Consider the following 27,374-nt stretch of genomic DNA (forward strand, 5'->3'; position numbering starts at 1 on the left):
TGCGCAGTTGAAGGAGGCCCCTTAGAACCCAGACAAGGGAGAGGCGACTGCGCGTGCGTGTTGGGGGAGGCTGCTGGCTTGGAGCTGGAGGAGGGTGACTGAGGGCTGGTGAGTGGGGGGGAGGAGCCCCTCCATGCTTGGGGGCTCCCCCTGAGAGGGCCCTCTGTGGGAGTGAGGCATGTGTACAGTGCAGCAGGCGGGGTCCAGCCCTCAGCCCTTTCCATGGGGGGAGTGCCTGTTAAGTTCCCCCAGCCTCCTCCAGGCCCTTCCTCCCCTCAGCCCCACTTCTCCCCTCAGGGCTGAGGTCTCTGGGAGGCAAGAGAGGAGGAGGAGGTGGGGTTGCCCTGCCACCCACCCACCCACGCACCCATGCCTGGTTATCTGGGGTGGGGACCTTTTTTTGCTCCAGAAGCAGTGGGGGGGGGCAACTGTTTGCCTCACAGGCAAGAATCCAGCAGGTGTAGCCTGTCACGGCTGCCTCTCCATGTGGAGCAGGTACTATACCTGTTAGGTTTGTGCCTGCCCCACAAATGCTTTACCTGCCTGTCACAGAGTGGAGAGATACCCTCCCCCCCTTCAGATTGTTGCATGGTCCTAGGAGGGAGTGGGTTGTGCCTGGGGGGTGGGTTGCTTTGCACGAGCTGGGGTCAGAGTTGGTTTTAGAAGGATCTACACCAGTGTTTCTCAGCCAGTGCTACGGGTACCATTAGTGGTAATTGAGGTAGTACCTGATGGTACTCTCAGGACCCTGGGACCCCTGCCACCTGGCAATGAGACCCCTATAACAGTGTTTCTCAACCAGTGGTACAGGTACCACCAGTGGTACTTGAAGTGGTGTCTGGGGTTATGTGCAGGAGCCCTGCCACCCAGCAACAAGAAAGGTGACACAACAAGCAGTGGTGGGAAGCCCAATTCAGTGGGCAGAGCTCCAAAGCATGCTTTTCCATGCTCGAAAAAGCCCTCCCATCCCCAAACACTTACTGGTGTTTATCACATCATGTCTGGCCTCCTAGCTCAGAAGTAATTGGCAATGATGCCATCACCAGTTACTTCTGCTGGTGCTTTGAATAGGTGGACCATGTGAAGTGGTATGGTGGAGGACAAATGTTGAGAAACTCTGATCTACTCAGATCCTCTTGAATTTGCACATTTTTTATGCGGAAACCACAAAAAAAAAATCTACAATTAGTGTTTATGTACTCTTTCATAATATCTCTGATGCTCTTGCTCAATAAAATCTCTAATCCCCAGTAGGCTATAAGGTGACATTAAGATGTTCCCTAGACCTGTTATTAATAAAATGCCTACCTGTGTTAGATGCCAATGAAAAATAAGCAATGAAATGAAACCTCACAGGATAGATAGTACGGACATGGGAGCTCTTTTGTTGAACAATATCATCTTGGAGCTCATAAAATTCCTGCCTGGAAAATTCTAAGAAGGTTGTGTTCTGAAAGTTCTTCATGTGAACATTCTTGCACCTTGGTTCAACTCTGTAGTTACGCTCCGCTTGGCATCTGTTGTGTGCGATGCCTGACTAAGATTGCCCTCTGTCCATTTCTTGAGCATTGCTGCTAATTTATTCATAAAAGACCATCTGTATGTGTTTGCATGTTTTGGAGGGTGATTTTTTTAATATAAACCAACTGGCAGGTTGGTAATATAAACCAACTGTGCCCCAGAGAGTTCACAAAGCAGAGAACTGGTGGAAAGGGATGAACAAAAAACAGATTTATAGTGTAATCCTATAACTTTTACTCAGAAGTAAGTCTCTCTGTATCCAGTGGGGCTTATATCCTGGTAAGTGTCTTTAGGACTGCAGCCTTCATTTTCTGTTGGGGATGAAACCTGGGGACTGAGTCATTGTTTACTCCTGACTTTACAGGAATGTTACTTCAGATGCTGTCACTTTATAATTGTCCACCTACTTTCATCATACGCATATTACAAAAATCCAGGTTGTTCTTTATTGTCCTTTCTGTTTTAACCCTTCAACCATGCTTCTTACTTAAAAGTATATCTCTCTTTAGTGAAATGTATTCTCAAATTATATTGGGTTTAAGATTGGCATTTTAATACATCTTCAAAGGGGAATCTCTTTAAGTCTAGTTGTCAGTGAGGTGGTTGCTGTGTGTGTGGGCTGTGCTACTTTGGACTGTGGGTGGAGGCTTGCTTGACTAAGTGCAATTCTGTGCATGTGTACTAAGATATGAATAGACAGTGCATGGGTTCTCAGGCAATGGGAATACAATAAATCCCATTGTATTCAATGGGGCTTGCTCCCATGAAAGATTCTACCTAAATAATCCTCTATGCAGGAAAAAAACTACCCTGAATATAGAAAACTAATATATCTGGGAGTAGATTAGCCTAGAACACTTCATCCTGATGTGGTTGTTTTCTAGGTGCAGGGCTTTTCTTTGTGTGCATGGTTATCCTTTTGCCAGCAAATAGGAAATGGCAGTGTTTCAGTTTGTATACCAACAGCTGTGGCTGCAACACTGAACAAATATTTCTTCTGGAGGTCACCTTGATCTTTGAAACCGCAGCTGTGACTGGAGATCCCCTTGGACTTCTGTGTCTGGTTTTGGCCTAGATTATGTGCGTTAATTGTGTGAAGGACGCTGTCTTGAGCCAGAGGGCTAGCTTGGATGACCACCTTGAGATTCTGGTGACGACATGTGATGTCTAAGCAAGCATAACACCTAGAAGAGCATTTTTACAGCTGTGAAGGTGGTTGCTGTTGAGAACTTGCCTACTGTGTCTCCCATCTCCATCAGGGTTCCGTTTTGGACTATGTAGTTGAAATTGTGGATGCAGATAGTATATTGGGGCAGCTCTTGACTAAGTTTTTTGTGGTTCAGCCTTTGAGGAAACAGGCATATAAAGATACTTGCAAGCAGTGATGAGAATCCTTCACACCTAAGGTGCACAGTGGTAGTTCAGAAGACCAGAGGATTTGTCAGAAAGTAAAGGAGGAACCAAGGAGCACAGATCATAGTGACAGGATACTGAGAAGGAAAGGCATATTGTAGTTCCAAATTCTCCCTCTTTGTATGCTGACAGGGGACACTGCTGTGTATTACATGTCCTAAAGCTAGTCTGCTTTTCAAGACATGTCAGAAGTGTCTCTTTCTGTGGACGTTACAGGGAATCATCCTGCTGAGAGTTATGTGGCATTGTGCATGCATCTGGTGATTAACGCACATTCTTGCATGTCATGGCATTAACCAAAAAGTTTTGCCTCTTAGACACAGATGGTCAGGCAAGACCTTCAGCAAAATGATCTTAATCCTGGTCCATATGGTACTCATGTGAAGTGTAAGTCTCTCCTGGGCTGGTAACCATCGCCACTTCTAGCAGTAGTGAGTTCTACAAAATAATAGTGCATTGTCTGTGAAGAAGTATTTCTTCTATCTGTCTCAAACCTATTGCCACTCAATTTCCTTTGATGACTTAGTGTTCTAGTTCTTAAATGATTTGAATGAAGGAATAGAGGAGATTCTCATTGGATTTGCAGACCCCACTAAACTGGGTTGGGTAGCAAATACCCTTGAGCAGTGATTCTTGAACTTTTTCGCACTGGGACCCACTTTTTATGACAGTCTGCCGCGACCCACCAGAAGTGATGATATTAATCTGAAAGTGCAGTCATGGCTGGAAGTGACATCATCAAGCAGGAAAATTTTTAACACCCCCAAATACTACAAAATCAAATCCAATCAATTAAGTAAATTAAAAGTTTACAATAAGTTTAAAAGTTTATTTAAAATAAAGAAGAACCCTCTTAAGCAGTTGCCAATCTGTTTTAAAACATACTAAAAGCTGCAGTCCTTTCCACGCTTACCCGGGAGTAAGCCCCATTGACTGTCATTATGAAAAGCATATACATAGCAAAAGTACAGATCAGTACTATTTCCCCAAAATCAGTCGCATACCATGGTAGCATCAAATCAATGTATTAAAAATAAAATTCAAATTGAAATGAATGGGAATCCACCTAAAATTGGCTTGCGATCCACCTAGTGGGTCTCAACTCACAGTTTGAGCAATGCTGCCCTAGAAGACAGGAACAGGATCTGAGATTATCTTGACAGGTTGAAAAACTGGGCAAATGCGACCAAAATGATATTCAACGGAGATAAACATAAAGGTTTGTATTGGGGTATAAGAAACCAGAATTGCACATACGAGATTGGGGATATTTGTCTGAGCAGTAGCACATGTGAAAAAGACTGTGGGCATTTTAATAGATGACAAGCCTGCAGTGCGATACAGCAGCAAAGAAGGCAAATGCAATTCTGGACTGCATCAACAGAAGTATAGTATCCAAATTACAAGAAGTAATGATACCATTGTATTCTGCTTTAGTCAGACACCACCTGGAATTGTATCTGAACCCCTTGGTATAAGAGGGATATTAGCAAACTGGAGATGGTCCAGAGGAGAGTGGCTAGGGTTGGGGAGGAGGCTGGAGATCAAGTCCTGTGATGATAACTTGAAGGACGGGACATATTTAGTTTGGAGACTAGTCCAATGATAACTTGATAACAAGTCCTATGATAACTACTTGAAGGATGTTTATTTTGGAGAAGGGATGGTTAAGGGGTGACACGATAACTATCTATAAATATCCATGGGGCTGTCATGTGGAAGAGGGAGGAGATTTATTCTTGGTTGCTCTGGAGGAATAGGACCAGAACAAATAGGTTTAAATTGCAACAAGGGATTTTGTGATTAAACCTTTGGAAGAACTTCCTGATAGTACAAGCTGTTTGGTAGTGGAACAGTCTGCCTTAGAAGGGGGTAGACTCTCCTTTGTTGTAGGTCTTTCAGCAAAGGCAGGGTAGCCATCCACCTGGGGATGCTGTAGCTGTGGACAGTCTGAATTGGCAGGGGTTGGGCTCAGTGATCTTATAGGTCTCTTCTAGCTGTATGATAATAGTGTTCAAAGAGAGGTAGAAAATCCTCTCTTGTGTTCTGTTTTCTCCACCTCATGTATTTCTGAGCAGCTGCACACCTCTGGAATTCAAGAGGAAGACTTTTTGGTCAGAGAGCATGACCCCCACTCGGGGCACAGTCTGGAGGCTTTGTGAGACAGCACCTTAGCTGATGCTGAACTGGGTGTGGTCAGTGCTTCAATGGGAGAACTTGGTGTGACACTGTGGGGGCTTCTATAGACTGAAAATCAAAACTGTCTAGGCCAGGGGTGTCAAACATAAGGCCTGGGGGCTGGATGCGGCCTGCGGAAGCTTTTTATCTGGCCCTCAGGCTCTCAGCTGCTGAGCAGTGCTGAGGTGTTACTGCTTGAAAGGGCAGCCCACATGAAAATTGGGCCCTCCCATATCTTGAAATATGATAAAGATTTGCGTGTTTTCTCTTCTGTCATTTGCAGCTAATGAATTTCTGAGTGAGAAGAAGCACTTACTTTTGGTTATGACCTGTTTAATGACATTACTTCCTGCCTAATGACATCACTTCCAGCCCTCAGCAGGCATCATGAATGCCATTCGGCCCTCAGTAGGAAACGAGTTTGACACCCCTGGTCTAGGCAGATGTGAGTTTCATCACTGCTCTTTAAAAATGAACAACTGCCTCTTGCACCTGGTTTCACAAACAAGAGTGACAAAGCAACAAAGCTTAAATGCTGATGAGGATTGTGGGAAGAAACTGGAATTTTGGAACTGAGTGGTAGGGAATAAGTGTTGCAAATTTAGGCAGAGTCATTGATTGATTAATTGCATGTCAAGCCTGCCTTTCAGCTGCAGGCCCCAAGGAAGCTTATGGTGTTAAAATACAATGAAACATGTGTTACAAGTCATGATGACTGTATGCAACCTCCGGGTTTTAGAGGGAGCCTATCTCTGAACGCCAGATGCAAGGGAGTGGCAACAGGATACAGGTATCTTGGTGCCTCTGTGCATTGGTGGGCCATTGCTGAGATATGGGAAACTGGACTAGATGGGCCCCAGGCTTCTTATGTAAACATAATTTAAAAATCAGTAGAATTTACTGCAAGAAACAATTCCAAAATAGAAGAATATTCAGAGAAGACAATAGCAAAGCCTGATAGAGCAAGTGAATCTTTAAAGCCGTCATGAACAACGAGTAGGTACTGTATTTTGAATCCCCTATGGGAGGAAATTCCAGAGCCTCTGGATTATTACAGAGAATACTGTGTCCCAGTGTCAGTTTACTTGCCTTTCTCAACCTAATTAATGGAACTGATATTGTATTTTGTTCCCCTCTTTTTTCTGAAATTTTAGTCAAGGAAGGTTGCACGAAGGAATAATCCAGAATGGCGGACAAGAAGCGTCTTGCTTATTCTATCATACAGTTTCTCCAGGACCAGTTACAGAATGGAGGACTCTCTCCAGATGCACAAGAGAGCTTGGAAGGTAGGCAGCTGCAGTGGGGGGGAGGGGGGAGAGAGAGAGAGTGTGTGTACATGTGTATGTACATGTGTATGTGCTGCACTGGACATAATCTGGGATGTTTCTGCAGATCTTCAGGATTTAACTAATGCAGTGCTTCCCAACTTCTTAGCACTGGTACCCACTTTTTAAAACAACAATCTGCCGTGACCCACTAGACCAGGGGCGCCCAAACCCCGGCCCAGGGGCCACTTGCGGCCCTCTGGGGCTCGCAATCCGGCCTGTAGGGAGCACCCAGTCTCCAATGAACCTCTGCCCTCTAGAGACTTGCTGGATCCCATGCTGGCCCGACACAACTGCTCTCAGTGTGAGGACAACTGTTCGACCTCTCACCTGAGCTGTAGGATGAGGGCTCCCTCCACGACTTGCTGTTTCACGTCTGTGATGCAGCAGTGGCAGTGAAGGAAAGGCTGGCCTTGCTTTGTGCAAGGCCTTTTATAGGCCTTGAGCTACTGCAAGACTTTCATTCATTCATATAAGTTCCATCTCAAATATATTCACTTATGTAAATTTATTCACATTTTAAATGTAAATTCTTTTTTTCCCAGCTCCCGACACAATGTCAATGAGATGATGTGGCCCTCCTGCCAAAATGTTTGGATACGCCTGCACTAGACCCCCCTAAAAGAGATCTAGAAATATTTTTATTAACAATAATTGGGGTCCTGTGCTCCTGAAGCTGTTAGCGATATTACATATGGTATATGTGTAGAAATTTGCTAGACTCTCCCTAGAAATGGAGTTAAAGGATTGTTCATCGACACCTTTATAGTTGTTCCAGGGTACCCAGAAGATTGAACTGGAGAGCAAGATGTGCAGTTAGGGACTTCCAGGCCAGACAAAAGGCTGAAACAGCATTCACATGTTATTTATGGCATGCTAATTACTAGAGAAAATATGAAAATGTTACATTTTTATTTGGGGAGTATGAAGATTACCTCATTCAGGTTAGCATTCCAACGAATGATTTTCTTCTGCAAACTGAGAAAAGGCACTTGCAAAGTTGATTTTTTTTTGTTTCAAAAACTTTTCATGACCCACCAAAAATTGGCTCACAACCCACTGGTGGGTACCAACTCACAGTTTGGGAAACACTGAACTAATGAAAGTAAACCTAGACTGGGACCAGGATTCTTCAAGGACCACCGCCTCCCATCAGAGCCTGCCTACATAATATTGGAAGGGGAGACCCTCCTGTGTGTCCCACCAATATCTGACATCCATTTGGCTGGTTCCCAAAAGAGATCCTTCCCTGCAAACATGCCCACACCTTGGAACTCCCTAGAGAGCTTAGTTTTGTTCTTTTGAAGGTCATAATATTTTTATTTCAACAGGTTTTAATCTGTGATGGGTGACTTGCTGTTTGGTTCCTGTCAGTTATGTCTTTTTTTATATACTACTTTATTATCTGATTTTGGTGTATATTGTGTTAATTGTCATGAACTGTAAATTTCTAAAAACAGCACTGTGAGATTTTTAATCTGAAGGGCAGGATGTACATAATCTTTTAAATAAATAAGGAACCCCTTAGAGTGGCTTACAGCCTTATTGTGACTGACACTTATGTAGATTGGAGCCCACATTGCCAGATGCATTGAGTGGATGTCTCAGTAGGTAGATAGACACTGAGAATAGAAAAAGGAAGGGGAGAAACTTGAGTTATTCACAAAGGAAGGACAAAAATCTCAGCAGTGCAAGAGAAAAGAATAGTTATGACCCAATGCTATGCAGCGCACAAATGAAAGACTCAAGCAAATAAGTACAAGATCCAATCAGATGCAGTGTAGGTATGACCCACTTCTGATGAGAAGCTGCTGGCAATCAATAGGCATAGCAAGATCACTATCTAAATAAATAGCTAAAGAAATGCCTTGGCTTTCTGCACTGAGCTAGAAATGTCAGGATTTGTTGAGGTACAGAGTTGGGTTTGCTCATTATTTTTAGTTTTGGAGCTTTTCTTTCAACGTTCCTTTCTTGGAGTTTGCAGTGATAATGAAAGGCTGGTACAGAATATTCTGGGAAAGAGTGATGACACGCTGCTGCCTCAGTAAATGAATTAGAGCCCAATCCTGGCTCGGTGGCACGGGACCATGCCACCAAGCACTGTCACAAACGTGCCATAAGGCACATTGGCAGCCTCACCGCTGGTGCTTGTCCAGCTCGGCCAGTGCTGGGCTAGCGTGTGGCAGTCGCCCAGCTTCTGCAGCTTGGTGGTCTCCCAGACCGCAGAGCTGCAGAACAGTAGACGGGACAGGGGTGGGGAGGAGGCATTCTGGGGAGGGGGGAAGCTAGAGAGGGTGGGGAGGAGGCATGACGGGAGGGGGCGGGCTGGAGACGTGCCTGGGGGAGGGATGGGAGGTGGGTCCACAGAGCTCTGCACCGCAGGATCCAAGGCACTTGTGTAGGGTGTGGAGCCCTAAACAAGTGCCTTTACCTTATGATAAAGTGAGTAGCCCCATTGTGGGGCTGCTTACCTTACCCAGGAGAAGGGGACGAAAGTCCCCTTCTCCTGAGGCACTTCCTGCGGTAGCCCGGGGTGCGCAGGATCTGGCGGCAGCAGTTCTCAAGATTGGGCTACCTGGCTGCAGTCCTATACAGTCTTATACACACTTTCCTGAGGGTAAACCCCATTGAACACAGTGGAACTTCCTTCTGAGTAGATGTGCATAGGCTTGTGCTGTTAGTATTCCAAGTGCCCCTGGTCTCTTTGGATGTGGAGTCTCTGATTCACTCTGAACAGTGAACTAGGAATGTTGAAAAAGCAATGTCACTGAAGAAAACTGTCTATCTTGGGAGATTTGGGGCAGTATCATCATGAGAAGCAGCTTGCAAAGGATTAATGTTTAAACAAACTCATCAAGAGAGAGCTGGGCATTGGAATTGAGATGGAAGCGAGCTTGTTCCTCCTCGTGCTCCATTAATCCTCCTGCACCCAGTTCTTCCATTCATTTTGATCTAAGTTTCTTTCTTTAAAACAATTGTCTGCTTTTCCAGTTTATGTTCCCAAAGGGCTCACAATGACAGAGAAAAATGAATAAAACAACAATTGTATCAAATCAGTGAAATCAAAATTTAAAAAAATAGCAATATGTTGATCAGTCAGAAAAAATCCCGTGGACCAAAGGCAAGGGTAGATTTTACAATCCTTCTGAAGGGCAGATAAGAAGAATGATCCTCCATTTGAGAAGATAGTACCAATTGCATGCAGAAGTGGGTGCAATAATGTAGAGAAAGACAGTCTCTTAAGTAAGGGGTCCAGTCCTCTATATCTCAACATACATCAGGTGATGTGGGGCAGAAAGCGTTTTGCTGCTATATTTTTCCACTGAACAATTTCTATTTCCTAAAATGCATTGTTTTGTAAAATTAGTACTGTACAGAATGAATACAGTTCAGTCAAACTGACATGTTAATTTTCGTAAAGAGTAAGAGTGCATTATATAAGTATATCTGCTTCCTGGAGAGAAATTAAAACTCACAGCACTTTGGGTGTGCTGTACTAAAATTAGTATGTTAATTTTTTATGCCTTTTTAAATAATTGAAATAATATAAAGAACTTCATGCTATTGAATTGTCATATATTAGAACAGTGGTTCTCAAACTTTTTAGAAGTTTGCAGCTTAGAGGCTGTGGCCTGGTTTATAAATGCCAAGGGGTGTGGCTACAATTGTGGTTGGGCAGCAGTGCTTTCCTCCATGCCGTAGCAGCTTGTTTAGCAGGAATGCGTTAGTGCAACAGTTTTTAATACATGGGATTTTAAAAAATTGGCCTCAGTAAAAGACCTGAAATTTGCACTATGAACAGTGTAAGGATAGACCTTTTCAGGGCTAAAGTTGTTTTGACTGTCCATCCTTGTCATTATGTAAGAAAAAGGGGCAGAAGTTTGTGTTTTGGGGGGTTTCTGGCACTGTAATTTTGTTCATTCATAGCCCCTCCTTCAAATTGAAATGAAAGTTACAATTTTAGCTTCTTAGGCCAGGAGCTAACCTTTGTCCATGAGTTAAATTTAAAGCTTTCAATACAAATAAGCACCTTTAACTATTTTTTGAAGAAATCTGAAGAGACAGTTGCGCAAACCATTGTTTTTTTTTGAGATCTTCTGGGTTGAGTTCAGCTTTTTTGCATGATTCTATACTTAATCGTCAGCACCCTGGGCAGTGTCTGGGGGGGTGTGTGTGTGCGCAAACTACCATAGGTTACCAAATGCAACAGTTGTTTTCAGGTATGTGGAAACACCTTGAAATTTTTCCGAAGACGTATTTCTCAGTTTGAGGGTTCCCTGAACATGTTGCTAAAACACACCATTGACAGTGTTGGCCAACACATCTGCAGTAGAAAATGAATTGATGCACAGAGCCTCATCTGTCCTATCAGTTTTGCGACCTAACAAAAACTGGGTCACAATCTACTGTTGGTTCCCGGACCCACAGTTTGAGAACTGTTGCATTAGAGTGTTTGTAAGTCTGACAAAAATGTCTAAGTATAGCTTTAAATTTGTTTGCATATGATATTATAATCACATCAAGTGCACTTTATTGAACATTCTTCCTAATCCTTTTGGCTATTGGAAAAGTTTTTGCAAGACTTATACAATATGCAAAATTATCATGGCCTACTTAGAAAAAGAACAGTTTATTTTTTATTTGAAGTTTTTTCCATTTTTTGTTTAGCAGATAACGGCTTTTTTAAAAGTATTGTTTAGTAAGTACATGTCAAAATTGATAAATAAGCTCCAGCTGATGTAGGGCATTAGAAAATGTTTGAGGAAAAGATGCTAGAAAACCTGGATCCTGAGAATACATGAGCGGGAAGGAGTATGAAAGCAGAATGGGTTCAATGCTTGAGGTGAGGGGGTCTCTAGTACATGCTGTACGTGTGTCCATGCAAGTGCACACACCTAGTGGGAAGGACCGCTCCTGTCCAGTTAGCAGAAGAAAAAGAAGGAACAGCAGAAACAGTTTGATGATGGGAAAAGGGGCAATGATACAATTTACTTCCCTTCTTTTCAAAAAAGAATAATGTGTGTAAGATGCCGGAAAGGAAATGCTGTGGGTTCTTTGCCTCCTTGGAAACACAAAGGAAATAATGTTAACTGCCCTCCTTCTTTCTCAGTCGCCATCCAGTGCCTAGAGACGGCGTTTGGGGTGTCCATGGATGACAGACAACTGGCCTTGTCCCAAACTCTTCCGAAAATATTTGAAGCTGCTGCAGCACAAGTAGGTATATCTGCAAGGGTGGAGAGGTACTGCCAGAGTAACAGAGCAAAACTTACAGAAGTGCAAGCCGTGTTGTCAGAAGACTAGTATCTCCTGAGCAGTAGTGTAGCAGAGGGGGGCTATGGGGTAAGTATTGCAGATGTCACAATGCACCTTGTAAGTGGCCCTCCCACTTGCTATTGGAGCAGCAACAGCAAATGTGCAGCCACTCACCAAACAGTGAGCACCTACATGTTACCATTGTTGCCCCAGTGGCTCCCACAGCAAGGTGAATAGTGACGCCTGCAATACTTACCTGCCACCCCCCTCCCTCTATCTACTGCTCCCAAGGGCAGGGAGGGCAACAGTTTTTCCGCACTGCCCAGCAGGTTGAAGTGGAAGCTAGAAGCTGTTAGATCTGGTGCTTAGGTAGTGATGGAGATGAGGGAGAACCCAGGCAATGGGCCTGGAGGTGGAGATGAGAGCAAGGGGTTTCTTGTATGTGTGAGCTGTTGGCAGGATAATGTGTAGAGATTATAAACCCTGACTGTTTTTTCAATTTGTTTTCTTTTGTCAGCCCCATTTTTTTAAACAGAAGTTGTAAGCCACCTTGGGCATTTCTGTTGGCAAAGGAATGGCGGGATATAAATTTCTTTAAAAGTATTTACATTTTTGTTTTAAAGACCAAATAATTGGAGATAGTTTTTAGTAGAGAAAAACGTTTTAAAATCAAATTAAGGGCTGGTTCAAGCAATCAAAACAACTGTAGTTTGTTGAATTGTGGCTGAGTGGACACAGTACCCCCCCCCCCACATTGCGTTCCTGGCTAAATGCAAGAGGTCCTGGTTTCATAGACCACAACTCCAGTGGGAATCTGTCAGTGAAGTGAAGCCAACAAACCAGGATATTTAATCACAGATGCTCAATTTGCATGAAATATAGGACACTGGATTAGGAAATCAAGATTCTCCCCTTTTTGCTGGGGCACAGAAAGGGAAAATGTACAAGTGCGGTGTGACTCTTTTATGAGCCATCCAACCATAGGGCCAGAATGTTGCTTTACTTGTATCTGCATATATTTAATCAAGGTGCTTGCTGGGGTTTATCACCTGGGGAAGAAAATGCAAACTTTTTCAGCTGCCCAGGTTGACTGCTGTTGTATCTATTCATTATATTACTGGCCCACTTTATGAAGCATTGTATATAGAAAGTGGAAAATTTTCTCCAGAAGGAATATGGTTGTGGCAAGCTTCTGCCCTCTGCACAGAGAAGAACAAAGGGGCCTGGATGACCATTTCCACTGGGAGCAGGCAGTCATAAGAACATAGAACATAAGAACATAAGAACATAAGAACAGCCCCACTGGATCAGGCCATAGGCCCATCTAGTCCAGCTTCCTGTATCTCACAGCGGCCCACCAAATGCCCCAGGGAGCACACCAGATAACAAGAGACCTCATCCTGGTGCCCTCCCCTACATCTGGCATTCTGACTTAACCCATTTCTAAAATCAGGAGGTTGCGCATACACATCATGGCTTGTACCCCATAATGGATTTTTCCTCCAGAAACTCGTCCAATCCCCTTTTAAAGGCATCTAGGCTAGACGCCAGCACCACATCCTGTGGCAAGGAGTTCCACAGACCGACCACGCGCTGAGTAAAGAAATATTTTCTTTTGTCTGTCCTAACCCGCCCAACACTCAATTTTAGTGGATGTCCCCTGGTTCTGGTATTATGTGAGAGTGTAAAGAGCATCTCCCTATCCACTCTGTCCATCCCCTGCATAATTTTGTATGTCTCAATCATGTCCCCCCTCAAGCGTCTCTTTTCTAGGCTGAAGAGGCCCAAACGCCGTAGCCTTTCCTCATAAGGAAGGTGCCCCAGCCCCGTAATCATCTTAGTCGCTCTCTTTTGCACCTTTTCCATTTCCACTATGTCTTTCTTGAGATGCGGCGACCAGAACTGGACACAATACTCCAGGTGTGGCCTTACCATAGATTTGTACAACGGCATTATAATACTAACCGTTTTGTTCTCAATACCCTTCCTAATGATCCCAAGCATAGTCTTTGGGGCCCAGACCTTGGCTCTTTTCAGTCTGTCTCAGCAAAGTCCAAGAATGGTGATTTAGCTGCTAGAGAATTCTGAGAGGAGCTTATTCCTTTGTTTGTCAACTCGTGGAATCTATAGGCCTCTGATTGCACTTTTGTGTTTTCTCTGTTCATGTCATAACCCACAATGGCTAATGTCAGGAGCCAGAGCAGAGTACTACAAATTCTGAGCCAGTCACCCCCTCTGAAGAAGATGCCGCTGAAGCTGAAAGACTGAAAGCTGAAGGTAAGTTGAAGAAAAAGGTAATCTTCCAACTGGCCTTTGGAGAAGCTTTTCTGACTGCCTCTTCCCCTCTGACCAAATTGTCCCCCTCCATGGCAACTGATTCCAAGGTGGTGGATGGTGCAGTGGGACGAGGTGGCCTTCCCCACAGTTTGTGCTTTGTTGCTTTTCTTGATTGTGTTACTGAGGAGGCCCAGAGGTATTAGCTGCTCTACCAAAAGAAATGCCTGGTCCTGCTAGGCTGGACCACTTCAGTCTGCAAGGCATCTTTGGGCTTTTCCCCATGATGGAAAAATCCCTGTGGACAGAAAACTAGTCTGTTGGGTAGAAGACTTGAGATTCTTTTTGTCCTTTTGTCTTCCTTGAAATGCTAGGTTTCTATAGACAGGAAGTTGTGGTTTTTGTTTTCCTTCCCATATGGAAGCATTCAGTTGCACACCTGAGGTGGTGTGTATCTATGTTGATTTCCACTCTGTGTTAACCAACTGGGGGGGGGGGGGAAGAGGACCTTCTTGGTGGTAGGTCCCTGTCTATGGTGCTGGCTTGATGCCTTTTCAGTGCCAGGCACTGAAACAATTTTTTACAATCCCAGGCTTTTAAACTTTAGAGTGCAGTATAATATTTTGATGCTTCTTTCTCTTACGTTAAATAGTTGGCCCTCCTTATCCAGGGTTTGGTACCTGCAGACTTGACTCAACACAAGTCCTGACCCTACATGTGGAGGCCTCCAGGAGGTGTCCAGAAGGCACCTCTTGCAGTTTTCACAGGCCCATGGAAATCGAACTTCTGAGGCCCAAGGAGATTGTACACGAACTCTCTGCACCTCAAAACACTACCTGAATGCTATCAGAAGACACTTCCAGTTGCGCCCGGGAGGTCCTGGAGGCCCTTCCCATGGATTTGATTACACAGGCCAACACACATTTTGCTTCCTTAAACGTTACACCAATTCCTGGGTATATTTGGGGTGCTGATTCCAAAAATGGCATCTGTTTTGCCGTATCATGTCTAACCTCTAACCGTATCACGTCTAACCGTATCACGTCTAACCTTGGAGACACGGCATAACCTCTTTAGTGAGTGAGTGAATGAATGAATGAATGAATAAACCTTTATTAGGCATAGATAGAGAAATCATAAAAGCAAACATAATTAGTCCTAATCCCGTTTATCAAAAACGGAGTTAAGATACTAAATTACTAATAAAACATTTACAGTTCAACATAAAATATCAACATTTTTGACAAATTACATTAAGAAGGCTTGGAAATCACCAAAAGTAAAAATTTAGAAATTCCCTCTAGCACATCTGGTGAGCAGTCATTTAGGAGACACTTCAGTTTTGCCTCATCTGAAAGCCCATTCATTTTGCCAAGAAGTGGAGTCATGTAAGTGTGGCGGGATCTATTAGTGAATGGTTCAAGCAGCTTCCTTATGAGGAAGCCTACACCATGGCTTCCTCATGAGGAAGCTGCTTGAACCATTCACTAATGAGGCTATGCCATGTCTCCAAAACTAGACGTGATAGGGCAAAACGGATGCCATTTTTGGAATCAGCACCCCAAATTCATATCAAACCACCATAAAGTTTTGGAAAAACTTTTCTGACCCTCAATTTTGTAGGCCTGTGTTATCTGTGGAATTTGGTATCCGTGGGGGGGGGGGTCTGGGAGCAGATCCCCCATGGTTGTCAAGGGCCCACTGTAGTATGTTCACAGTGGTTTGTACAGCAAAAGAAACTTAAAAGATAGTTTATTTAGGCATTTTATATCCTTCCCTTTTCTGTGCACTCAAAGCAGCTTATAAAATATAGAATACCCCTATTATACAGATAAAAATCTGCAGAAATAAATAGCAAATAAGATCAGCAGTGCCAGGAACAGCAGTCACCTGTCCTAAAGAGGCTCACAATCTGCAAAAAGGCAGAAGGGAGACACTAGCAAGTTGCCATTGGGAGAAGCGCTATGCTGGGTCAACAGGGTTAGTTGTTGTTCCTCTGCTAAATGGAAGAGACCCCCCCCCCAATAAAAGGGGCCTCTTTGCCCAGTGTGCAGGACTTTGGGAGATAATGCATGTATTTTTAAAAATAATCTTTTGTTGACTATCCTACAGGTATTGTACATTGAAGTGTAATTATAACACAATGGAAGGTATGAATTGAGGAGCCAACCAGTGATTTCCACACTTTTTTGATAGGCGGCTCCCTTGAACTACAGGATCATTTGCCGCAGTTTCCCATTAAGGCTACAATGCTATACATTGTATAGAGTGGCAGGTTTTTGTGAGGGTTCTGTGGCTCCAAGGAAGCTGCAGTTCACAGTTTGGGAACCACTGCACTAGACCGTATGGGTTCTTCAATTAGAGGGTGGTCATAGAAGTGGATTACACCCCTGGCCTTACCGTAGTTGTTTTCTTTACGTTTTTTTAAAGAGAGATGGAGCAGATGCAGAGGAGGCTAGAGCTCTTTTGCCTTTAATGGCTAGTTACAGAACATACTGATTTTATTATGTGGAAGGTGGATTTTGGGCAACTGAGACTTAGTCAAGCAAAGTGAGAAAAGCAACAGCGTTTGTCTTGCTCTTTTTAATCTTTATAAAGCAGGGTCTAGAGGTGGTTCTAGGGGCCACCCAGGTTGGGCACTAGCCAAAGGCCCATGTCCATCAGATGGGGTGCCTGGCTGGACCTTGACCAACCTCTCACTACCAGTGGCAGTGCTTATGCCTAGTGTGCCATCAGGACAAGCAGGAGTTGCCCTGGGAGGGATCTCAGTGCAGGACTTTGCCCCAAGCCCCCCAGCAACCTGGGGGGTATTGGAGGCAGAATGCCCAAAAGGCAGCCCAGCTAGTTTTCAGCCTAAGCAAGATTTGATGGAAGTATTCCTTGTTCTTTCTCTTTAGGAAACGAGCAGATGAAGGCAGAGAACTTTGAAAGTGCCATATCGTACTATGGAAAAGCTATAGAACTGAACCCCTCCAATGCTGTGTACTATTGCAACAGGTGATAAGTCATTGTTTGTTTCTCTCTCTGTTGGGTGTCTGCCTTTTGGGTCTTCTCCATTTTCTGTGACTAACAAGAAGAGAATTTAAGGGGCTGTTTCTTGGATCTCAGAGGAAATAAAAGAAAGTCTTTCTTTATTACTCAGTAATTCTGAAGCAATTTGGCAAGAGTGCCGAGTCCATCCTCTCACGCTGAACTTGTTCCAAGGGGTTACTTTTACAAATCTCCCTCTCTTGCTTCCCTCCAGGGCTGCTGCTTACAGCAAACTTGGGAACTATGCTGGAGCTGTTAGGGATTGTGAAAGGGCTATCAACATTGATCCCAAGTACAGCAAAGCCTATGGAAGAATGGGGTAAGGCCTTTCATTTTTGTTCTTGTCTTTCTAACCTGTCAGCTACCAAACACCACTCCTTGTGCAGCCTCTAAGGCAGAAGTCAAAGAATGTATCTTTCTGCTACAAGATAAAAGAACAGCTAGACCTGGTGGTTTTGCAAAGAAATCTGATCAGAGCTTATTAAAGAATTCTAGCTAAATTCCAAATATGGCTCCAACTCTCACATCCAGAAGGCAGGGAAATATGCTCGTGTCCTATAAGTTTTTCTCCTTCTCCCATGCACACAGCCCCCAGGGATTCTCCAACTGGTTCAGATGGTGAGAATCCAGCAATGTTCTTCTCTTTCTCTCCTCCTCTTCAGGCTCTGTGTAGGAGCAAAGCAGACAGTTCTGACATTCTGGGTTTTGAAATCTTCACAGGCTGATTGAGAACCCGGTTGGAGTTTCTTCACCGGCTTTCTGTCCCCTGTTTGTGTTGTTTGCTTGATATACAAGGGGCCCTTACTTGGCTTCCCCAGACCCTGCAGAAAATGGAGCACGTCAAATGTTTTCATTTTCCTTCTCCTCCTGGTTTGGGAAACTGTCTTTCTCATGTCTATTTCAGAGTGGCAGAAGCCAATGAACAGTCCCGTGTCCCTCATTTTTATCACTTCTTTTCTGCAGCTTAGCATTGTCCAGCCTAAACAAACTTTCGGATGCCGTTGTATACTACAGAAAAGCCTTGGAGCTCGATCCAGACAATGAAACCTACAAGTCAAACCTGAAAGTAACAGAGCAGAAAATGAAAGAAGCACCGAGTCCGGTGGGTTCTTGAGATACAGCGGAAAAGAAACTCAGAGATCTGCCCTAAATACATACAAAGTATGTTGCTGTGCCTGAATCAGCCTCTGTTTGTTTTTCCCTTGCAGACAGGAGGCACCGGAGGATTCGATTTAGCTGGCTTGCTCAACAACCCTGGCTTCATGAGCATGGTGAGGAAAGTGCCTTGTGGGTTGGCTTGTAGTTGAATCCTCAGACATGAAGAGAGCAAGAGCACAAAAGCCTCTCTTGCTTTGGTGTTACGTTGTGAGGACAGGAATGCAAGCTGGGGGTGGGGAGAGAGGGAGAGAGACTCGAAACTGAATGTACTAATTTTAGCACTGCCAGGGTTGTGCGTGATGATTATATAAATGCTTCCTGGGAATAGTCATTTGAAAAAAGTGATTTTAATTCACCATTGAATCTGACTTGGTTTGTAGAAATTAGGAGTTTTGCACGTTCAAAGAGCAGTTTATTCTGTCAAAGGCTGTTCAGCCAGCTTTGCTGAACCTGCTAGAAACTCTTGCCTACGCTTTTCAGCCTATTGAAACATTATTGAGCAATGAATGTTTGTGATTATTATTCATGCTTGTGCTTATTATTAACATTGACTCCATCACTTTACAGCAGGGCTCTTCAGACTCTGGACTGCAGGCTGAATTCGACACCCTGCCTAATCTCTCCCTCGCATGAAAAAAGCTTACCGTTCTGCAGGGGAGCCTCCTTTTTGCGGCACCGGTCTCCCCCGAACTGTGCTCCAGCCAGCTGCTTCCAGGTTCTGTCACCCCATTAGCCATTACACCCAGGTGTCCTGGCAGACGTGGCAAGCTGGGACACAGTTTGGGGGAGATCAGCGCTATGAGCAGAAGGCTCTCTGGCGGAACAATAAAATGCTGTTTGTGCTGGGGACACTCCAGTTTGGAGACCGCTGCTGTACAGGCTGGCAACATTCTTCTTATGATGATGATACTAAGCATTTGTATATTGCTCTCTGAGTGTGCAGAATGCTTACATGTACTACCTTGATATGGTCCTTGCAACAACCCTGCAAATAAAGTACCGTATATACTTGTGTAGAAGTCAAAATTTCTGCCTTTAAAAATTACCCTGAAAACATGGGTTGACTTATAAACAGGTCAATATGGTCAAAAAAGCTTCTAAGAGTAAAGCTGCTTGGTGAGGTGGGGGGAGGACCAGGCAGAGAAGGAGGCAGTTTACTTTCCAGTAATTGTTCTAAGGTAGCAACAGAATGCAAAGAAAAAAATGGGAGACATTTTACATTCTTCTGCAAACAGGAAAAGAATTAAAGAATGTGAATTGTAGTCTTTATGAGAGCTGCTGCTGTGGAAGTACTGTACTGTATTCCTGACAAAGCCTCCCATAAATGCCTTCATCTCCCTGTTTTGGAGAAGGTAAAATGGCTCTTTTTTTTTGGCTTTCCCTTGGTTGCCTCAGAACAATTACTGGTAAGTTGTTTTCAAAGAATTAAAAGAATTTCATATACCTCTAAGTTTTGTCCTTGACTTATCTACAGATCTTAGCAAATTCTATTTTTTTTGGCTTGTCCTTGATTTATCCATGAGATAGAATTTATACACGAGTATATATATGGTTGTATTATCTCAATTTTGCAGCTGGGGAGCTGAGGCTGCAAGGGCATGGTTTGTTGAAGGCAGTAGTGTAGTGTTTCATCTGAACCTAGCCAATGTGTGCTCTCTTTCTTTCTCTCTAACCCTGACACAATTTTTTTTAACATTAAAATAGGCATCTAACCTGATGAACAATCCACAAGTACAGCAGTTGTAAGTATGGAAAAGTCTTGGCCTTCTAATTCTGTATTTTTTTTTTAATAATTTCTTTTGGGGGTGTTTGGAATCAATGACATCCGAAATTCTGGGGGAATTCCTTGCTAGGGGAATGGCTCATTTTTGCAGACACCTCAGACAAGAGGAGGATCAGAGGAAACACTTAATGGAGCAGTTTCTGAGTATGCAGTTTGAAAAGAGAGAGAAGGGCAATAATATGTTCATTAACATGCTGAGATTACAGAGGCGGAAAGAGATACTGGCAGTCCTGGCCATGATGCTGCCTTGAGGCAAAGTGCTGCACTCTGAACCGGAAGTAATTGCAGTGACTTCATTGTGGTGATGAGTAATTGTGGTGACTTCTGAAATCCTGCCAATAGTGACTGCGAGATTGCACTGCTCTGGGCTGCCCCCTCCTTCTTTCCCTTTTTTTAAAGGGGAAGAAGGAGCTGATATCCCAGAATAGTGCAGAACTTGCAATGTCAGTCTGCATTCCTGGGAGTAAGCCTTACTGAACACAGTGGGGCTAACTTTGGAGTAGCCATGCATAGGATTGTGCTGTAAGAGATCTTACTCTATTTCTGTCCTGCAGTATTACATGACTTCGATGTAGTTTGCAGCATTTTTCTGCATATTGGTAGTCCTGCCCCCAAGGTGCAAAAAATAGTTTGGGGTAATGAAAGAGGACATATGAATATGAAATGACATTACAGCGGTTCCTTCTTAGCTGCAGTCTCTATCCACGGATTCAACCATCCACAGATCCTGAGACCTCAGACCACGGGGCAGTCTTTGGCGCTCCTAGAAGTAACTCCCAGGTCACGTTGAGACCAGCAACCACCTCCCTTGGCTCTGGCACACCCATTAGAAGTGTTTGGAAGCACAATGCATTCTGGGGTGTACCAACACCAAGGGAGGGGGTCACAGGTCTTGGCACGACCTGGAAGTGGCTTCAGGGAGTTCCAGAGACTGCCCTACAACCAGTAGGTTTGCGGTGCCACAGTACATAACACATTTTTTTATTTTTTTAAAGCAGACTTGATCATCCATTTAAAGTGATTTTGGCATTCATGAGTGGTCCAGGAACAGAACCTCTATAGATACCAAAGGCCCACTGTAAACATGAAATCTATTTGGAAAGAAAAGGAAAAAGACCCTGAATCCTAAGTGCAGCAGTAATTGTGCTAGATAGAGCTCTAGATGCACTTAGGTAGGACTTGGAGCCTATGAGTCCTACCTGTGAGTAGCAGGTGCTGGAATGCTTCTTCTTTTCAGCAGCAACAGTGGAGCACCAACTGCCAGTGGCACCTTGGCTACCCCAATTTGATCAATGCCCAAGTATTGGGAGAGGTGCTGCAGAGTGGGCTGGGTTGGGCAGGAAGCAGAGCTCTGTCCTTAGGTGTGATGCTCAAATAGTTTTACCATGCCTTGCTCTTCACTCTCAGACAGCATAATCCTGTGCCCCGATGTGCCAGTCCCACTGTGTTCAGTGGGATTTACTCTTGGGTAAGTGTGCAACCAAAACACTTTAAAAAGTCTGATCCATCAATCCAAGCCTGCTCCTGTGAGGTGTCTGAGAAGGGACACCTGCTATTTTGAATCCAATAATTTTCATTTTTGTGGGCAAATGCTTTTATCTTGTGTGACAAATGCTCCTTTCTTTTTATAGAATGTCGGGGATGATCTCAGGCGGCCACAATCCCATGGCGACTCCAGGAACCAGTCCTTCCACAAATGACCTTGCCAGCCTTATCCAAGCGTGAGTAATGGGGGGTGGGGAGTCTTTCTTTCCCACTTCAGTTCTCGAGCTGCCTGCTTTTGGCCTATTGTTGCACAAGAAGCAATACTCTTCAATTCGTTACATTTCCATCTTTGCTTTTTAGGTTCTTTAAATTTAAATCCTCCAATCACTTGGCCCATGTGAAACCTTTCTTTGGAGTTCTTCACTGCCCTCCTGTCCCTGTCTGCCTCCAGTAGACGTCCTGCCCTTGAAGCTCCCCATGGCCTTCCCCCGCCAACTTTTCTCTTGTCCCTAGCTTCTTGTTACATCCCCACTTGTAATCTTGGCACTGCTAACAGAAGATCTCTTGGTCCCAATCACCCTTGCTGCCCCTTGCATGTGACATTTCCTCCCTTGACCTATATGTGATGCTGCCTCTCCTGCCCATCATTCAAATCCCTCCTCAAAACTCATTTTTTCCGCATTGCTTCTGGCTTATCTCTTCCATTCTTATTCCCACCATAACCAAACTTCGCACAGCTATAATGGCATTTGCCCTCGCCCCACCTGTCTCCAAACTGGAGACAGCTGCACAACGGGAAAGGCGTCCCTGGCGCAATTGGCTCTTACTGTTCCACAGGGGAGCCGTCCTTCCTTCTGCCGATCTCCCCCAAATTGTGCTTCAGCCTGCCAGGCACAGTGGCTGCTGGGGTGACACAATCTGGAAGTGGCCAGCCAGAGCACAGTTTGGGAGATCAGCAGTGGGGAAGGACAGCTCCCCCATGGAACGGTAAGCACCATTCATGCGAGGGAAGGGAAAAGATAGAGTGCCTGATCTGGACTGCAGGCCAGAATCTGGAGAGCCCTGCTCTAATTCATTGGCAGTGTGCCACTGAGTGCTTGTTGAGGAGGGTATGTGGGTGTCCCAGAAGTGTTTGACTGGCTGCTGTTGGAAACAGGTTGCTGACCAGACTGAATCTTCTGTCTGATCCAGCAAGGATGCACTTGTGTTTCCCCCATTTGTCATCTTGTATTGTCAGCTCTTTTGGAGCAGGGAGCTGACTATAGTATACTGTAAATAAGAAGTAATTGTGTTTGTGGTTTATTTTACTTCCCTTCCTCGGCAACAGAGGCCAGCAATTTGCCCAGCAGATGCAGCAACAGAATCCAGAGCTAATAGAACAGTTACGCAGCCAAATCCGTAGTCGAACCCCCAGTGCCAGCAACGAAGAGCAACAGGAGTGAAAGTGACTTGGCAGGTGAGTTTGCAAAGCCATCAACGTCCCACCCCACCCCCTGGTTTTTATTTAGAGGATTTCAACTAAAAATTTCCCAAAGTGATATTTATTGAAGTACTTATATACCGCCTTGCTTAAAGACTTGAAGATGTGAGTCACATAGACTTGAGGTGGTTTACATAGGCAGACTGACCACAAACCATTTTTTTCAAATAGGTTTTTTAGAAGTTTTTATTCTATGAGAGAAACTCATAGGATCATCTACCTCTTAAGATGTTTCCCCTTGTTGTCCTGGCTGCATAGTTCTTATGCTTTCCAAGCTTCCATAGGCAGCTGCAAAACACAACTCGGGCAGGCTCTCAGGATGTTACCCATTTCTTACCAGTCCACTGTCTCTAGCCAGAGGCTTCTGGTTTCCCATCCAAGACGAAACCCAAGCTGATCCTGCTTAGCTTTTTCAGGCAAGGCCACAGCCTGACCTCCAGATGCAATATGTTGCTATATCTGTTCATTTCTTGCACGACCTTGAAATTTAAATCTTTATTTTGAATATTTATGTTCAGTTTTCTTTATCTGTTCTTTTCTCTTATTCCTTAATTTATATGAATACAGGTTGAGCCTCATTATTCGCATAGGTTCCATTCCCAGAACTCACGTAGATGGCAAAAAACGCACTATAGCAAATCAATTTAAAAAGTTTCTTTGCTCTGGTGATTTAAAAACAGCCTTGCTGACCTTTGTGATGTAAGCTAAGAGTCATTAAGAAAGTCCATCAATCAGTCGTCCTCCAAGCGCTTAGAAAGGCGCTTTGCTCAGTCCTTCCCTTCACCAATGCAAAGTGATCACCTTTCTTTCACATGCTCAGGGGGAAGGGAGGAGTCACCTGGAGAGAGAAGGATTGATGGATTGTCAGCCAGCTGCCCTCTCTCTCTCTCATTAACAAGGCTATTGTTAAAGGACTGTTCAGTTTTCTAAACTGATTTTAAAGGGATGCATTTTTCCCCTTCTCCAGGGATCAGCATATTCCATTTGCAGTGGCCATTCGTGTTGAGTCAAATCCATGTATAAAAAATTCGTGTATAACAAGGCTGGACCTGTACATTGCATTTATTAAGAAAAAGGCCTCAGCAGTAAGCTTTGAATGGGTCCCACATACTGCTCCATTATTACTTTTCAAAGCATTTTGTCATTCAGTAATTTAACATATCTGGGTGAAAAGACCATTGTGCAAAATCCATGTTATTAAAAAGTTCAACATTTCATTCTGTTACTTTTTCAGAACTTCATCAGAGAAATGATCCTAGGCAGGACATGTTGCAGCTAGAGAAAGCCAGAAATGATAGTTAAAGACAGCAGCCTCCAGGTGTTTAACTGTAGAGTTCCATTTAACTGACTGCCTTCTTAAAGCAAACTCAACCTAATCACAGTATCCATCTCTGCTGGAAACCTCTTCCTTGTAAAACTCTTTTATGTCTGTTCTTTTTAGGACTGGAAGCCAGGTATTGCTCATATGTAGAGCCTTTTCTTTTCTGTTGATACTTTGGGGATTAGGTTGAGTTTGCTTTAAGAAGGCATTCAGTTAAATGGAACTCTACAGTTAAACACCTGGAGGCTGCTGTCTTTAACTGCTGTTTTTGGCTCTCTCTAGCAACATGTCCTGCCTAGGCTCATTCCCTTGACAAAGTTCTGAAAAAGTTACAGAATGAAACATTGGACTTTTTAACATGGATTTTGCACAGTGGTCTTTTCACCCAGATACGTTAAATTGTTGGATTGTTGCTGGCCATGAAAACCTACAAACATGCATTCTATCATGGAACGTCTCAATGTTATAATAATGTCTAGCACTTTCAAGTACAGAATAGTTGTTACTAGCCTCTAGATAGCATAAGAACATAAGAAGAGCCCTACTGAATCAGGCCGTAGGCCCCTCTAGTCCAGCTTCCTGTATCTCACAGTGGCCCACCAAATGCCCTTAGGGAGCACACAAGACAACAAGAGACCCGCATCCTGGTGCCCTCCCTCGCATATGGCATTCTTACATAGCAGTTAAGGAAGGGGCCATAATAACCTCACAGAGGAGGGAAGGACCATAACCTGAGCATGGCTGCAGGAAGGCTGTGATCCAAGTCTCCATCAGCCTCCACCTCTGAGGGTGGAGCAAGAACAGTTATCTCTGGTTGGTAGAAATGAACCTGCCTGATTTTGGTTCAGGGCATTGGTCAACCTAGTCTGGCATTATATGTTCCTACTGGGCTGCAGTTCTCCAGGGCCTTGGGAGCGAGAGAAGCTTTTCCCATCTCTACTACCTCCAGAGATCCTTTGAACTGGATTTGAACCTAGGACCTTCTGCACCCAAAGCAAAAGTCCACCACTGAGCTGCAGCTTTTCCCATTTAAAAAAATGTACAGGCTCCTTATTTCCAGTTGTAAGGGATTGTCAGGATTTGTGTTCTCATGGATGTATATATGTGTGTTAAACCTACAAGTGTGTGTGTGTGTGTGTGTTTTTTTTAATTTCAGGACTACTCTTCGTTGCAAATGCTTCCTTCACAAAAGGGGGGAAAACAAAGAACTGGAAAGCCATGTCTGCATCGCCATTTTTTCTCCAGCTGGAAGAACCCAAGAGGGACAAGGGTGGGGGTGGGGGACCCAATCTTGATATGACCTGCATGTTAGAGACAGTTTTTCTTGTAGCCTCTTCTTCCTTCCTTCCTTCTGTCCTCCACACTCTGTTCCCACGTGGGTTTCTCCAAGAAGAGCCAGCAAGCTGTTGACCACAGACCAGCACTTTTCCAAGATGCCTGAGAAACAGCCACACGTGTTTGGCGATTTTTAAAATCCATTTTCCCCAGTGAGATACTGTTGCTCCGAAGAACGCTCCGCTTGGACGCATGCTCCTTTTCTTCTACGGGGTATGTGGTCAATGGTTTTTTTCACTCCTTTCAAGCTTTCCCACTGAAGTCAAAAGGAATTTCTGTTTTTAACCTCCGTCTTGTACCCTTTGCTGACCCTTTCTGGCACCCATGAGTCGGAGTGTGTGTGCAAGTGCGTGCTAGAGCGCCACGCCGTTCACCAAATCTTTCTTCAGATGCATAAGCAGCAATAGCTGGTACGACATGATGTGGAACAGCAACTGGGGGGACCCGAGAGAAGGGTTTTGTGATCATGTGTGTTGAGGGGAGGGGCAGACAACTGTATAGCGGGCGATTAGTAAAGACCGATTTTCTGTGACTTTGCAAATTGGAGCATTTTCTAAAATTAGAACTCTTAGTTTGTTTGAGTTTTTAAATCATGGTAATAGTGATGGGAACCTGTTCTTCTCCAAATTAGTTGGAGTGAGGAGAAGGTTGACTGCTCCTGTTTTGGGTATTGCAAAGGGTTTTTTTTTGTTAATTTTGGAACTTCTCCATGGTTGTGAGAACCGGGGAGGAGGGCTCTCACAAAAGCCCAGGCCTGAATGTCCTGCCTCAGTTTCAGTACAGAAGGTGAAAATTAACCTTCTGTTTTGACATTCAGCTGGGGCCCCACTCGTTCACTTAGCATTCAGCCTGGCCTGTTGCAGAGAAGGGAAGCCAAATAACAGATAATTATTCCCGCTCTGGGAATCCCAAAACTTTGGGGAAACTGGTCCCAAGCCTAGTGGTTGGGGAATGGTGCAAACCCTGCCCAGTTCCGTTCCTAAAGAATTGCTATGAGCTAATTCTGGTCTTCAAAATAAGTTGTTTGGTGTGCTTCCTTGCTGAGCCATGTGCTCTCCCTGAATGAGTGCCAGGTGTGATCCTGCAGCTGTTGAGTGTGAGGGTGACTATTTCCAAAAGCCACTGGATTGGCTCAGAATAAGCCTGTGTTTGGCCTCTTTTTCTCCCTCAGCTTACCTAGCTATGTGGCTTGGGGCCTATGCTGTTGGTTCCAGTTCCACAGCTAACCAGGTCCTTTCTTGCTGCATATGAGCTTTCCTGCTGCCCGGACTGAGGCTAAGCAGAGTTATGTAAATGCTACATCCACTCACCATCTCTGGCTACTGGGTAAAACTTGCCTCCCCTTTACAGCAGATCTGTTGGCCAGCTCTCTACCAAGCAAGCTCAAGCTTGACTTCTTTCTCACCACCAGCACCTCTCCCCATGATTAAAGCTGCAGCACTGCTGTAGGATGCAGCCTTTGGTATCTGTAACTGACATCCCATCTCCTTGGTAGGCAAGGCATGCTGAGATCTGCATTGCAACAAAGCATCCCCCAAGCATGGGTGCTTTCAATGAAATGTTGACAGGCAGGGAATGGGGTGGAATGAGGAGAACATTTTTTGGTATGACAAACCTACCTATTTAGGAATAGTTGAATGATCCCAAGAGGGGCACGGTGCTGCCTTGATGCCCCAGCAAGGCAAGGCTCATAACCAGAGGAAAGAGTAGGGGGCCCAGTGGAAAGTCGCCTTCTGTTTTTAAATCTGATCTGTTTAAAGCATTTGACACTTTTTTCTTTTCATTTTTTAATGTGGATAATAAAACTCTTTGACACTG

The 27,374-nt window shown here is 44.3% G+C and overlaps 1 protein-coding gene across 3 annotated transcripts; it reads left to right on the forward strand.

The window, feature by feature from the left end:
• SGTA (small glutamine rich tetratricopeptide repeat co-chaperone alpha) lies at positions 1–27,374 on the forward strand. 3 transcript variants are annotated; one of them, XM_066635962.1, is made up of 12 exons: positions 1–108; positions 6,267–6,398; positions 11,548–11,651; positions 13,883–13,967; positions 16,862–16,961; positions 17,209–17,313; positions 17,958–18,096; positions 18,203–18,265; positions 19,857–19,894; positions 21,567–21,656; positions 22,748–22,876; positions 25,378–27,374. In XM_066635962.1, the coding sequence occupies exons 2-11, from the start codon at positions 6,299–6,301 to the stop codon at positions 22,860–22,862; spliced, it is 939 nt and encodes a 312-aa protein (XP_066492059.1). In that variant the 5' UTR covers positions 1–108; positions 6,267–6,298; the 3' UTR covers positions 22,863–22,876; positions 25,378–27,374. The 3 variants fall into 3 exon arrangements, with proteins under 3 accessions (XP_066492059.1, XP_066492061.1, XP_066492060.1); XM_066635964.1 differs by having other exon boundaries at positions 35–53; XM_066635963.1 differs by lacking the exon at positions 1–108 and adding an exon at positions 5,467–5,557.

This window comes from Tiliqua scincoides, chromosome 8, assembly GCF_035046505.1.
Source record: "Tiliqua scincoides isolate rTilSci1 chromosome 8, rTilSci1.hap2, whole genome shotgun sequence".
NCBI classification, from domain to species: domain Eukaryota; kingdom Metazoa; phylum Chordata; class Lepidosauria; order Squamata; family Scincidae; genus Tiliqua; species Tiliqua scincoides.